At 46.7% G+C, this 15274-nt stretch overlaps 1 protein-coding gene across 1 annotated transcript in view; it reads right to left on the bottom strand.

Moving 5' to 3' along the window:
* The window catches only part of Anxa6 (annexin A6), a 51923-nt gene that overhangs the window by 9444 nt on the left and 27205 nt on the right, over nt 1–15274 (bottom strand). The window contains exons 12-20 of the mRNA XM_076856422.2: nt 15080–15202; nt 13993–14051; nt 12153–12231; nt 10150–10231; nt 9063–9157; nt 7853–7966; nt 7674–7764; nt 6827–6906; nt 6301–6354 (exon numbers count right to left, since the gene is read on the bottom strand). Coding sequence (XP_076712537.1) covers nt 6301–6354; nt 6827–6906; nt 7674–7764; nt 7853–7966; nt 9063–9157; nt 10150–10231; nt 12153–12231; nt 13993–14051; nt 15080–15202 — 777 coding nt within the window. The remainder of the gene's footprint in view (nt 1–6300; nt 6355–6826; nt 6907–7673; nt 7765–7852; nt 7967–9062; nt 9158–10149; nt 10232–12152; nt 12232–13992; nt 14052–15079; nt 15203–15274) is intronic.

Genomic DNA, 15274 nt, shown 5'->3' with positions numbered 1-15274 from the left:
GAGAGGGGAAGGCAAGAGTCAGAGAGGCTGGAGAGGTTGGCTCTGGGGCTCCTGGGAGGCAGGGGGAGTGGCAGAGGTTCCCAAGAAACCCTGGGACCGCTATGAGGGACAGGAGGGGAAAATGCCTATCTCTGATCTTTGGGCTAAGCTCAAAATGGGGCCGGGCCTGAAAATAACTAAAAACATGTGCCCCTGGGGGATAAGAGAAAGACACAGAAGTGTGTCCTTCCCTCAAGGTAACCTGGAGCTGGCTCCAGGCCTCAGTTTGCCTGTCAGAAAATTGGAAGAAAGAAACCCCATCATTCTCCACAGAGCTACTGAGAAGGTAACACGCAAGGTGCAAAGTGCTCTGCACCTGTTAGCACGTTCAGAGTTAGCGCCTGTCGCATGGGGACAGGATGGCCAAGGCTTCTGGGGGGTGATCTACCTGGGGGTGACGGCCTAGCAGCAGGGTGGGGAAGGCATTTCACAGGATTATTCCTAATGCACAGCACAGCAGTCCATGGCTGTGCTTGGGAACAAAAGCAGGTGGCCTTTGTGTACCCAGACGATGTCACCTTTGCTTTCTTCCTCAACTCTTTGCTGACGACTTTATTCTCTTGGATAGAATGAAATCCTAATCTTTATAAACAACACTCTAATGCTCTGGAAAACTTCTTTTATTGCATAAGTTAAAATGTCTGTCATAACTTGGAATGCACGTGGCTTTTGGTTGAGCCATAACATTGCTAGGAGTGTGCCCTAGAGATGGACTGGTAAGTCTTCCACCCCATAATACAAAATGGGGCGAGGCCTGAAAATAATTAAAAATATGCTCACTGCAGCCTTCTTTGCAATTGAGAAAAAAAACAAAAAACAGGGTATGGTTTAGCCAATCAAGAGAAACAATCCATACAACTTTTTAAAAAGAATGAGACTGAGGGCTGGGGTTGTGGCTCAGTGGTAGAACGCTTGCCTAGCATGTGTGAGGCCCTGGGTTTGATTCTCAGCACCACATATAAATAAGTAAAATTGGGCTGGGGATGTGGCTCAAGCAGTAGCGCGCTCGCCTGGCATGCGTGCGGCCCGGGTTCAATCCTCAGCACCACATACAAACAAAAATGTTGTGTCTGCTGAGAACTAAAAAATAAATATTAAAAAAATTAAAATAAATAAATAAATAAATAAGTAAAATAAAGGTCTATTGACTACTAAAAAATATTTTTAAAAAATTAAAAAAGAATAAGACTGAGCCAGGTGCAGTGGTGCATGCCTGTAATCTCAGCCACTTGGGAGGCTGAGGCTGGAGGATTTCAAGTTTGAGGGCAGCCCCAACAACTTTGTGAGATACCTTGTCTCAAAAAAAAAAAAAAAAAAAAAAAAGGCAGCGGGTGGTGGTGGTGGCAGCTGGGTATGAAGCTCAGAAGGAGAATGTCCCTGAGTTCAATCCCCAGTACTAAAAAATTTTTAAAAAGAATAAATATAATTAGTCTGGGATGCATGAGCAAGGCCCTGGAAGAGGGAAAAACAACAACAACAACAATGAAAGAATAAGATTGATCTACAATGCTAATAAGGCATTTCCATCTAAATGATATAGAAATATAAAATAGAACACACATATTGTGTATAACTGTGTTCCTTTTATCTAGATTAAAAAAATAAATAAATACTCTCCTGCTTACTTCGAAGTACATCAGAAATTACCAAGATATGGTTGACTATGGATTCCTTTGAGAAGGAATGTGATGAAAAACTTCAGCATTTTCTTTTATTCATTCTGAAATGTCATGATTACCTTTCCCACTGTGGGAATATTACTTTACTTATCTGTGTAAATGTCAAATAGGACTTGTCAGGATTACTAGGATTATGAACTAGCTTCTGGTTTTTAAATACTGTATTGAAAGCTGTATTAAAAACAATCCAGTTAAATCTTGAGGACATTGTGCCAAGTGAAAGAAGCCAGCCACAAGGGGACAAACACTGTCTGATTCTACTTACATGAGGCAAATTCACAGACAGGAAGTAGATTGGCAGTTGCCAGGGACCAGGGGAGAGGGAAATGGGCAGTTACTGGTTAGTGGGTTCAGATTTCAGTTTTGCAAAATAAAAAGCATTCTGGAGATGGACAGATAGTTGTAATTTTTGTCCCAGAATGTGAATGTACTTGGTACCAATGAATTGTACACTTAAAAACAATAAAGTACAGTTAATTTTATGTAACATGTAATTCATAAAAAAAATTTTAGTTTGAGCACTAAAAAAACCCACAAAAAGCAAAAAACAAACAAACAAACAAACTTCATATTACTTAAAAAAAGAGAGAGAAAAGAGTGGGGATGGGGCGGTATTTAAAAAAATAAAACAAATGGGCTGGGCTTGTGGCTCAGAGGTAGAGCGCTTGCCTGGCTTCGTGAGGCACTGGGTTCAATTCTCAGCACCACATATAATTGAATTAATTAAATAAAGGTCCAATGACAACTAAAAAAATATTTAAAATAATATGAAGTGCTAAATATTCTTATTTATTCGGGTCAGACAACCCCGGTTGTATTTTTTCCAAGGCAACTTTAAGACGATAACATCTATAATACAAAAAAAAGGTAGCGGGAACCAGGTGTGGTGGTGCACTCCTCTACTCCCAGCTTCTCGGGGAGACCGAGGCGAAGCTGATGGAGGAAGATTATGAGTTGGAGTCCAGCCTGGGCAAATTAACAAAAGCCTGTTTCAAAAATAAAATTAAGATAAGGTCTGGGGCTGTAGCTCAGCGGTAGAGTGCTTGTCTAGCATGTGCAAGGTCCTGGGTTCAAGTCCCAGAACCTCTAAGAAAAATGTGGAGGAAGATTAAAATAATATTCCCCACAAAAGCTTTTCCTTTTAGCTCAGCTACTTCCTGCAAAAATTAATCTGGGCAGTTCCTCAAGAGAGTAGTCTGCAATGAGAAGAAACAGACACAGATGCATGCTGCAGGGTGGACGACCCTTGAAACCATGATGCTAAGCGGAAGAAGACAGTCACCCAGGGCCATGTGGTGTGTGGCTCTACTGACACAAAATGTTAGGGATAGGCAAATCTAGCCACAGAAAGCAGATTAGAGGTAGCTTAGGGCTAGGGGTATGGGAGAAAATGAGTGACTGTCAATGTGTACAGAGCTTCTGCTAGGGGTGAAGAAATGTTTTAAATCGATTGTGCTGTCGGTTGTATACATCTGTGAAGATAGTAAAATCCACTGAATTGTACACTATAAATGAGTCAATGCAATGGTATTTGAACTATATTTCAATACAGCTGTTATATCATTAAAAAATCTGGGGATTGGCCAAACTCAGTGTGGTACACACCTATAATCCTAGAGGATTGGCAGGCTGAGGCAGAAGGATCACAAGTTCAAAGCCAGCCTCAGCAACCTAGAAAGGCCCTGAGCAACTTAGCAAGACCCTGTCTCAGGAAAAAAAAAAAAAAGAGTGTGGGGGTGCATAAAGTAAAATAAAAAGGCTGAGAATTTGGCTCAGGGGCTAAGCACACCTGGGTTCAATCCTTGGTACAAAAAAAAAAAAAATCTCTGGGGATTGATTATCTAAAAATAACTATAATTCTTCTTTTCATTGTGGGTCTGTAATAATTAGTTATCTACATTGCTTATTGCTCAAACCAGAACGCTAAAGGGGAAAGAGGAGGCTATTGACAGTTACTGTGTGGTGAAAGGTGGAAACTGGACATGCAGTCACTCTGTTAATAATAGACTCTGAGAACCTGCTGCTGCTCCAGATGTGCAGAGGAAGAGGCTGGGGGAGGAGGCAGTCAAAACAAGCACACCAAACTGCCAAGAACGGAAGGGCATTATCTTTCTGAGGGGGAAACTTGGTCCTGCCTATCAACTGCCTTTGATTTTTACAGACACTTTGCTCTAGCCTTCCCACTACACCTCTAGAAATGTATTCTAATGAAAACGATCATGAGTGTGTTTACAGTCTTGGATACTAGGTAGAGGGCTTGGTTAAATAAAGTACAGTGGATTCAGATGGAATAGTATTGGCCATTAACTGTTGCTGCTCTCTAAGAATATATGCAGCAATATGCATAGAATACTAATTTTTAAAAAAATATTAATGTTTTAGTTGTAGTTGGACACAATACCTTTATTTTACTTATTTATTTTTATGTGGTGTTGAGGATCAAACCCAGGGCCTCACCTGTGCTAGGCAAGCGCTCTGCCGCTGAGCCACAACTCCAGTCCCTAGAATACTAATTTTTAAATGTTCTAGATCTACTTTTATATATCAACAGAAAAACAATTTGAATATGTGCAAGTAGACTATAGGTTTTCTTTTCCTCTATTTTCTAGTTTCTGTAAAAGAATATGCATTACTTATGAAACAACAATAAAATTCTATTTATAGGGCTGCAATTGTGGCTCAGTGGTAGAATGCTTGCCTAGCATTGCAAGCCACTGGGTTCGATTCTCAGCACCCCATATAAATAAATGAATAAAATAAAGATCCATCAATATCTTAAAAAGACTTTTTTTTTTTTTTTTTAAATCTGTTTATAAGAAAATGGGTCAATCCTAAAGTGAGGGAATATCACCCTAATCTGGAGAAGCAGCTGATTTAGGCAGGGCTCTGGCTCAAGGGTCTCAATTGCTTCCATTCAGGTTCTCTCTCTCCCTTTCTCTTCTGCAAACCAGCTGCCCCCCACTGCCCCCTGCTAGTGTCCATTGGAAGCTTAAGCTCACAGGCAGACCAGGCACCAGGCAGAAGCATTCCCTGGAAGGTTGAATTTTGGGATAGGGGATGAATTCAGGAAGAGAGCTAAGACCAAAAGCCCCTTCACAGCACAGTGACACTACTCACTGTAATACTTAATAAACATGTGTTGAATGAGTGAGTAAATTGTGTTCACACCAACCTGTGATTATGTCTGGCTGGGTTTCCTGACTATCCCATAAATGTGCCCAGAATATAAATGACATCCCATGATTCAGCTAGGAACCCTGAAGCTCCTGACAACTGTATTCCAAAGCAAGGGCAGGACCTCTAGACAACTGCTATCTGTTTTGCTAAGCTGCAGGGGAAATTTCTGGACTGGGTCCTGGAGGATTCTAAATGATATTAAGGATAGACTTTGGAGTCAGGCAAGACCGAGTTCAAATCAAACCAACGCCACTACTCTTAGAAACTTCCCTTAGAAAAGTTTAGGAGTTTCATTTTCCTCCAGTAAAAACAGGAAACATAATCGACATAGAAGAGTTCAGCATTATGCTCAATATAAAGCATGCATTCTAATCATTGCAATTGTACTTGTTGGGGTGCCACTAAGGATTTTTCTAGCTCATTAACTGTTGCAACATACCACACACCTGTGGTTGCAGCCAGGAACGGAAAAGTTGCTGCCTGACTCTCAATCCATTTTCTACCTATCAGCTGAAAATAAGGGGCTGGATTTGCAGTTTGTAGTGTCTCTGTTCAATACCAAGACATTGAGATTTTGAGGGGGTGGGGATGGGGCAGGCAGAAGAGATGGAGACAGGTTCTGGGTCAGGCCAGTGGATGCTGGGATTAAGACCCAGGTCAATAGGGACAATTCAGATGGCCTCAGTAGGGACCATGCATTCGTAGGAACCATCAAGGGAAATAAATTGGGGGTTGACCAGCCTCTGGAGAAGCCATTTCTAGACCTAAGCTTCCTGGCCTAAGAAGCTGGGCAGCAGCTGAGTGGCTAAGAGATCCTGGTGAAACCCTCCCCCATAATCATTCAACAGATACTTATTGAGTATTGATGAGCATGTGCCACTCTGGATACATGCTCAGATACAACAGAATGCACGGAGCATAACAGAGATGCCAGCCCTGGGCTTCTCCCAGGACACTCTCTTCAACCTCAGCCCCATTTGATAGATAATAAGTCCTCTTTCCCAGCAAGATCCCAAGCCTGCTTCCTCTAGGTCAATTCTACCTGGGCCACTGGTTTGCTGTGTGACTTTCTCCAGAAGACATTCACCCACTCTGGCCTCTGTTTTTCAAAACTTGAAAGGTTTGACCTGGGTCATCTGTACATCCCTTCCCATTCCGAGGAACCTACTGCTCACATAGGAAATGCCAGGAAGACTAGCATCTACCGCCAAATCTCATTTTGAAAATCTTAAAGTCTCAGTTCTAAAGGGTGGAAATAGAGGGGCCCAGAGTCTAAGAGTCCACCAATCAAACCGGTGACACCTCTGCAGGAGCCTACCCCACTTCCAGACTGCCAGGGTCTGGCCTGACATCACTTGGAGAGGCTTCTCAGAAGAGCCCAGCTAATGCTGGCCCGGGGTCTCACCTGGGCATCTTCCCGGGCCTGGTCCCGGTCTTCTCCTCCTTCCTCACGGTTTCCCTGCAACAAGACCATTGAGAAAATCAGTCCTTACACATGCACCCATCCTGTCCCTCAGCCTTCCCAGTTTCATCTTCCCAAATTCCTTTCCTTATCTGAAACACAGGGACAATAATCCTGCCTTCTAGGATGGGTGGTGGTGGCACCTAGAGCCATGCCTGACACAGTGAGCTCTCAACATTTGTGGATGAGGGCCTGATACTTGGGTTATGAAGAGTTTTAGAGATGGTGGAGGAAGCTCCTGGGTAACATCACAGGAGGAGGTCACCCATGTGTCCTGTTCTATGAGCTGGGGGCCCCAAAAGCCAGGCTGATGGCCATCAAAGAGGGCTGCCTGGAGAAGGTGGCACCAAGCCAGCTTTCAGAAGTGAACAAGGGTAGGTGGTGGGACACTGAGAAGGCAAGAGGGGAGATATCCTCTCTCGCACTCAGCCATGCTTCCCCTCCTCCTAGGCCCCATGAATGCACTCACCGTGGCCAGAGAAATGAGGATCCTCTTAAAGTGGCCAGATGTGTCTGAGCTCAGGGCATCCTCCAGGGACTTGTGATAGTCTGAGACAGAGAAAGGGGGTGTGGGCACCTGCTGGCCAAGCTCAAATTTGGGCCAGGGCAGTTGTTAGCAAGGAGAGGTGGGGATGAAGGGGGGTGTAGTCAACTCTTGGGGGCATCCAGTCATCCTTCTGCTGATTTTGTAAGACAACTGGTATTCCCATCAACCCTCACCTCCTCTGCACCCTTCTGCTTACACGCTGGTTGAAGTCACATGGTATGTTACCTCTCTCCCTTAAAACCTCTTAAAGACCCTTCCTGTTTTCTTTCTATCTAGAAACCAAGAGCACAACTGTGACCATGTCACTCCCCTACTCAAAAATTCTACTGAAAAACTGTTTATAAGAGAAAAACTGCGGCTTTTCATAATGAAAATAAGGGGCCACTTGTTTAGGCACTAAGAATTTGAAGATAACAACAGCAGAGCGTGCATTTAAGCAGAAGACCCTGCTGAGTGTGGGCCGTGGACAGCTGCTCAGGCCACACACCACGAAGTCTCTCTCGCTCTCGTTAGTGGGCTGGGAAGCTCTCTCTTCTCACCTCCTTCCAAATTTCTTCTACTGCCAGGCCTTTGTCCTACTGGGACACCTCTGTCTTTCTCCAGACACAGGGCTGGGCACACCCAAGGGGCTTATCCAAGCCTCGTGAACTGAGAGAAAGGAGATAGGCTCGAGCTGTGGGTGGAGTTGAGGCTGAGGTTGAGAGCAGAGGGCCCTGGCTTTTCTTCCGCCTGCCTCCCAGCAGCATTAGGCCCAGGTCCCCAGACTTACCCTCCTTGTAGGCCTCATTGATGGCCCGGATTTCATCATTGTTCCGAGTGGCCAGGATTTCGATCAGAGCCTTTTCATCCGTGCCAGCTCCCTAGAACATCCAGGCAAAGACGATCTTGGCCACTGTCCTCACCTCTGTGCCCCACCGGAACCAGCAGAGACTGGTGCCCACACTATACCTCCATAGCCTTCTTCAACTGCTTGGCATCATAATGGGCTGGTGGCATCATGAGCCCGAGAATCAGCCTCGCCAGGTCTCCAGAGATCTCAGACTTTAGGTCAGCCATTAAGTCCTAAAAAGGGCAGGGCCAAGGTCATGCCAACATCAAAACTTGCTCACTCGTTACCCAGGACAGGGAAAAGATAGGAAATGAGGAAACAGGATCTCCCTGTGGGAAAGTCACAGGAGTCTGTCTTGCTGATGTTGAATTTTATTTTATTTTATTTTTTTTTTAGAGAGAGAGAATTTTTTAATATTTTTTTTTAGTTTTCAGCGGACACAACATCTTTGTTTGTATGTGGTGCTGAGGATCAAACCCGGGCTGCACGCATGCCAGGCAAGCGCGCTACCGCTTGAGTCACATCCCCAGCCCTGAATTTTATATATTATATCTATATATATTTTTTTGTGGGGGTAGTATCTGGGATTGAATTCAGGGGCATTCAATCACTGAGCCACATCCCTAGCCCTATTTTGTGTTTTATTTTATATTTTTGGTTCTGGGGATTGAACCCAGGGGAGCTCTACCACTGAGCTACACCCCCAGCCTGTTTTAATTTTTATTTTGAAAACCGGTCTTGCTAAGTTGCTGGAGCTGGCCTCAAACTTGTGATTCTCCTGCCTCAGCCTCCAGAATCACTAGGATCACAGGCATGAACCAATGCACCAGGCTTGCATTTATTATTCAGATGAAGTTAAAGAGAGTGGGAGAAAAAGAACCAAGAAGCAGACCTGCTCTCCTGGGAGGCAATGCTGCAGGATACCATTTCCATCTTGGGGGAAACTCATCAGCCTAAGCCAGGTGCCACCAAGGTGCGATAATCACTGACACTCAGCCTTGGGGCTTTGAAGCCAGCTCTCTCTCTGCACAGAGGAACTGCAAGTCCCCCAAAGCACCATCTAAAAACACTCATATCCCTGATTGGGGACCCATGCTGAGCTTCTGCCTCTTCTGTGCCTTCTCGCACAAGTGTCACTGATAGCAAGGAACTGGGGGAGCCAAGAGGCATGTCTGTGGCAGCCCGAACTCAGTACTGGAGACATTCCAAGATCATCTAATCACACGAAGTTCCTATTGCCACAAAGACATTTGTGCCCAACAGTGCAGAGCTGGCTGTGAGTGGATGAGCTTCATCAGGGGAGGTGCGTGGATGGGGGGAGGCCCTTACCCGGCCAAAGTGAGACTTGAAGGTCTGCCGGATCTGCTGGCGTTGGGCATTGCTGCGATGAGTGATGATATCAATGATAGTGTCCTCGTCGGTTCCTGAATCATCAAAGCCACATGCCTCAGAGGAAGGCCTATGACTCAGCTTCTCCATGTCCCCCCAGTGATGGTCCCCATCTGGGTAGAAATCTGGCCAAGCAGTCATGTGCTCCTGAGCCCCTGCAGGCCCTTTGCCTTTGGCTCAGGCCACTGACTTCCCTTGGATCCCTCCCAGCTTCCTTCTGTCAAGTCACTGGTTGAGAAAAAGGGATACCTACGAGGGGAGAGAGCACTGGGTTGGGAGTCAAGGACTCTGGTTCTAATCTTGGCTCAGACAGTGCCATCAACCTCAGATCTGGCACAGGACTCTCTCTTAAAGCATTTTCATCATCTTACAGACCTAGATATGCTTTGTAGATATTATTTCCATGAGACAAATAGAAATGAAGCCCTGGAAGAGTGGACTTTCCCTAAAGCCTACTGGGAGTTGCTGTTGAACAGCGAGGAGGACAAAAGGTGCTGGAAATCAAAGCCCCGACTCTCTGTCCCCAGCTGGATTTTCTTGAGCACAGGTCCAGCTGAGTGCTTGTGGGGCTTTTTCCACAACAAGCAAATGCCAGCCTAGAAGAGCTGACCAGCAGGGGGCGCTCTCATCCCAGGACTGGGTTTCTCAGCTACTGGGTCATCGCCCTCATTTTACCCAGAACAGTTAAAGGACTTAGGTCTAAGTCACACCGTGAGTCAGCAGCAAAGCCACAGCACAAATCCAGGCTTTATGACCTAATACTTTCTTTCACACCAGTATACTGCACCCAAGGCCCTGAGGGGCACCTTGGTCTCCAGGAAAGACGCCTGCCAAGTTCCTTACAAGCCCTCTCGTGCCCCTCCTTTCCACACTGAAGGAGCCAGGAGGCTCCCAGGAGGGTGAAGATCTGGTCTCCTCATTATGCAGACAGTAGCTGGATGTCCCATCCCTGGGTCCTGCCCAGCCCATTGCTAAACCTGCCACACTGCTGCCCCAGAGGCCAACCCTGCCCTCATGTGCTCCTTACCAAGTCCCTTCATGGCTTTCCTCAGGGCTTTGGCATCTGCATCAGGGTTGAAGTCACCTGCTGGGCGCACGGTTCCCTTAAGCTGTGAGAAGCAGAAAGAGCCTGAGCAATTGTCTAGAGGCTCAGGAGCCAGGCCAGAGAGGAGCATGCGAAGGGGGAGCCTTCCCCGTGAGCTCCAAACCAAGCAGCTTGGGGAAAAGAGGCAGGGGAAAGGCACAGCAGACAGACCCTGAGCCAGAGCTGAGAGGGACAGAGGAGAGAGGTGGTCTCAGGCCTGGAGCAGGGCAAGAGCTGGTCAGGGAAAAGGAGTCGGCTTCTGCTATAGGACTCACCCTGTCCCAATTTCCTGGGACTGCGTACTCCATTTGGGCCCCCCAATCCTTCAGAATGCCACCCTGTCTCTAGGGCCCTTTTGCCTGTTAGAGTCACTGCCCCTAAAAAGGCAGCCAAAGTGTTCTGAAACATTATAACAGAGTTTCCCAAATTTCAGTCACCCCCAAGTGACCTTCACACTAGTTTCTACATTTGCATATTCCCCGGATAGTCTTAATATTTTCCCTGAGTCAACTTCTTTTCTGTTTTACTTAGACATATCTGTTTTTGTTTTTATTTTTGGTGCTGGGGTGGAGCCCAGGATCTCCACATGCTATACACATGTTCTACCACTGAGCTACTAAGACCCAACCCATTTGTTTGAAGTGCATTTGAATACATTTAAAGGACAAAGATAATTTTTTTCCCCTATTTTGTCCTTGTATATACTCTCTTGTGCCCACAATAGTGCCTGACTCATAACAGGCATCAAAAGATACTTGTTAAATGAATTAATGGTCGAAAAAAAATTATATTACTATAACGAATTAGGAAGTATCATACGCTATAAAAGCCGATAACCCATGAAAATGTAATAAAAACAAAAAACAACAATGTTAACTATGACCAAATTTCACAAGATGTCATCGCTTGCCAAAAGCTCTGAACTCAGAGCCAGCTCTCTTCGCTCTTTTTTTTCTTTTGGTACTGGGGGGTTGAACCCAAGGGCGTTTTACTCCTGAGTTACATTCCTGGCCCTTTTTATTTTTCATACTTTGAAACAGGGTCTCGCTAAGTTGCTGAGACTGGCCTGGAGCTTGGGGTCCTCTTGTCTCAGCCTCCTGGATCACTGGGATTACAGGCATGTGACACTGCACTTGGCCCTTTGCTCTGTGAAAAAGGACAGTCAATGAGTGCTGAGACTCAGTTGGCACCGAGCTTAGACTATTTCTTTGACATAATTAGAAAGATTGATGGAACTGAAGAGGAACTGCTCTCCCACTGTGTGGGGTTCAGTGTCACTTAACATCCTGAGGGTCCTCCACTCTGCCAAACTAAGTTCATTTCTTGTTTAACTTAAGATCATTTACGTTAATAGTTCTTGCCTTACAACAAGAACATCAGAGCTCAAGAGCCCTTAAGTCACCAAGATGGACAGGAGGGTACTTGCCCAAAGTATCCCAGACAGTGACTTATAGAATCCAAGGTTCCAAATTGTTGTGTGGGCCAAGGATTACTGGCCTCTGGAATGGTTTGTCCCAAGCGCTTCTGTGAAACATTTCATCCCTGTCTTTGTGGACCCCGGGTCTGAGGATGCTCAGGAGCACAGCCTCACTCCTTCAGTGCCCCCAGGGATCTCAGTGTGTATGCCTGGGAAGCCCAGCTACTGGACCCAGGATGGAACAGGAACCCCATGGAACCAGCCAGGTCTCCGCTTGAGCAAGCCCTATTAGCAGTGAGTGGGCCAGAATACTCCCCAGCGTGTTAGAAGTTAATGCAGGAATCAGGTGTCCCCTCCAGAAGGTCCCCCCAGCAATTCATTACTCCAGGGGAGAAAAAGGAAGCTGCAGTTGTGAGAATCTGTCTCAGGTTGGCCGCCAGGGGGCAGCTGGGTGCCAACCAGAGCAGCAGGAAGGTGCAAGCGGAAGAGTGGAAGCTGGTGGTCAAGCAGGAGGTGGGGAGGGTCTGACCTCTACTCGGGACACTGCACTAAGTTCCCACATCTGATAGGCCACCTGCGCTGCCTCCGGGAAGAACTGGCCAGCAGCACTGGAATGGAGGGGGTTGAGGGGGGTTGAGGGGGGTTGAGGGGGGGAAGGAGGGAATGTCATTATGGGTAATGCTCCATACACAACACACACACACATACACACACACACACACACACACACACACACGCACACGCACATACACTCACCAACACACACACCTGTGGCTTTCCTTTCTCTTCAGCCTGGCTTCATTCATTACCCAGAGCCCTTTCCTTGTTCCTGAGCATTTTCCATCTTCTCTTGATCTGCCCTCCAGCTCCCTGAAACACTGGCTTCTCCCAGAAGCCTTCTTCCAAGTGGGGAAGGACTTCTCCAATCCTTGGGTCTCCCCTTTCTTCTTAATAATGAGTGACTTCTGTCTCAAACCCTCTCAAAGGCCAAGGGGTGGGATACGGTGTGTATGCCTGGGAAGCCCGGCTACTGGACCCAGGATGACGTTGACCCTACATCTCCTTCAAAGTACCGATGTACCCCCTTGAATCGGCAGCCTCTATGGCACTTACCAAAGTTAGCAGGAGGCTCTTGTATCCCTCCCTTCCTTAATGGATCCTTTTGAGGTAGGGTGTGGTGGGTACAGGGGCTTGAACCCAAGGGTTTTCTATCACTGAGCTGTGCCCCCAGCCCTTTTTATTTTTTGAGACAAAGTCTCACTATGTTATCTATGCTGTCCTCCTGCTTCAACTTCCCAAACTGCTGGGATTACAAGTGTGCACCACCACACCTGATTCTTTAATTGATTCTTAAAGACCTCAGAGAAGGGAAATCACAGCACCGACAATTCCCTTTCTACAAATACATCAAGCCAGGGCACAACTTAACATGACAGGAAGAGGTCCCAGGCCCAGTCCACGTCTCTGCTTTGTTTCTTTCTTCATGCACCATGTAACTGTGACCTCAGTTATATGACAAACCAGTTGGTCCATCCTTGTCTCCAGGCCTTTCTACTTGTGAGTTCTTCCACCCCAAACACTCTCCCTCCTTTACTTGGGTGTTCCTCTTCACCTTCCTCCTCAGGTCTCTGCCCCATCATCTCTGAGGAGCATTCACACTTTAGGGTCAGTGCACCTATGTCTTTCATGTACCTGGCGCCTATACTTCTCCCCCACTGCAGGGCTGACCATGTTGGCATACTGGTCCGCATCCCCTGCTACAATGTAAGCTTCAATGGGAGCTTCCCCACAGGGCTGCACAGAAGGCACTTGATACAAATATCCTAATCAATGAGTAACTGAGAAGCAGCTACAAAGTAGTAGGGCCTGGACCCTCATGTTCTCTTTTTTCTTTTTCATTTTGAGGTGCTAGGGATTGAACCCAGGCCTTGCACATCAAGGAAAGTGCTCTACCACTAAGCTACACCCCAGCCCTTTTTATTTTGAGACAGGGACTTGCAAAGTTGCCAAAGCTGGCCTGGAACTTGCAATCTTCCTGTCTCAGTCTCCCGAGTGGTTAGGATGACAAGTGTGTACCACTGCACCTGGTTGGACCCCCATATTCTTGGTCCAAACGCCACCTTGACCTTCCAAGTTCACAAGAACTTGTTCACAAGAGACATCTCCATGTATAAGAGAACACACTCATGTTCAGACACACAGACACTCCCACAGACCCACAAACACAATAGCTATCAACAGAGGCCACCTTTCACCAGCATGGTGCTCCTGGCTCAGAGGGAGCCCCAGCACATCCAACCCATCCATCAGGATGAAAGCCAGGAGAGTCCCAGGCCACTCCCTCCGGCCTGACCCAAGAAGCCACTTACTCATCATCTCCCCCGCACAGTTTTAGCAGAGCCTTCTTGTACTCGCCAGAGGTGTCATTCTGGGAAGAAAGAGAAATAAAGGTGACTTCTCACCCAGCCCTGGGTTCTTCTCAGACAGAAGGCAAGGTTCTGCATAGCCCAGAAGAGTAGAGGGCTGCACACACATTCACAGCGAATGAGTGTGGAGGTGTCCTGGACCACCTAACAGGGTGGGCTGGTCAATATTTAACAACAGGCTCTGGCGGGGGGCGGGGGGCGAGGAAGAAAAGTAGGAAGCAAAAAGGTATTCGCCAATTTCTGTGGTATAAATACTTCCCAAAATGGAGAATTCTTGCTGCCAGATGCCAGCGTGAGAGAGCCTCAGCACACCACTGCCACCAGAGTCCCTAGCCCAGCCCTTCTAAGGGAAATATTCCATGGAACTCGGGCTCCATGAATGAAAACATTGGGAAATGCTAAAAGTCAAACACCTATATATCTGATAGATAACACGTATCAATAATAAATGGCATATTCTATAGCCTGCTTGAGGTTTCTTAATCAACTTCAAAATATTAAAGGCTATGAGAAGTTACTGGTTTATCTTTGCACAAAATTTGGAAACACACCTTAGGAACACAAGTGAGATCTCTTGCCCTGTCACCAAAAAACTTCACTAAAAAAAAAAGGAAAGCCCCCCTAATTTTATATCTGTCTTGTGAAAAAGAGGCTGGACACCTCACAAGCATCTCTGTCTGGCCCATGACCAGGAGGGTTCCTCAATTAACTCTCATTTATTCTTCAATGGGTCCCGTCTTCAGCAGAATGTGTATTCCCCTTGCCCCGGGCGGGGGTGGGGGTGGGTGCCTCACAGTCCTTATCCTTAAATCAAATCATGTGCCCTCCAGGATCCAGCTCTGCCTTCCTTTTCAGCCTCACTTCTCACAAGCACTCCTGACACTTGAGTTCTAAGACACAGGCTCCTGGAACTTCCAAGAGACCCCCAGCTTTCTCGGATGGTGCCTTTTCTCCTGGTAGTGGTTCCCAAGCCCTCTGTCTTGGAAGAAAGCTCTCTGTTCCCCTCGGCACCCCCATGAGGTCTGCTGACCTTGATCATGCTGTAGAGGGACTTCTCATACTTGGTCCGGAAGATCTCCCGAATGTCCAGCATGTCCAGCTCACTGCGGGTGACCATGATGCGGATCAGGGTGTTGTCACGAGTCCCCAGGCCCTGGAAGACAAGCAGGGTCTTGTAACCGGGCCTTGAGAGAAGGTTGTGGTGCTGACAGCCCCCAGTTTAGTT

The sequence above is a fragment of the Callospermophilus lateralis genome, chromosome 5 (assembly GCF_048772815.1).
Source record: "Callospermophilus lateralis isolate mCalLat2 chromosome 5, mCalLat2.hap1, whole genome shotgun sequence".
NCBI classification, from domain to species: domain Eukaryota; kingdom Metazoa; phylum Chordata; class Mammalia; order Rodentia; family Sciuridae; genus Callospermophilus; species Callospermophilus lateralis.
The sequence above is the reverse complement of the archived record's forward strand: the minus strand, read 5'-3'. Positions and strand labels throughout refer to the sequence as shown.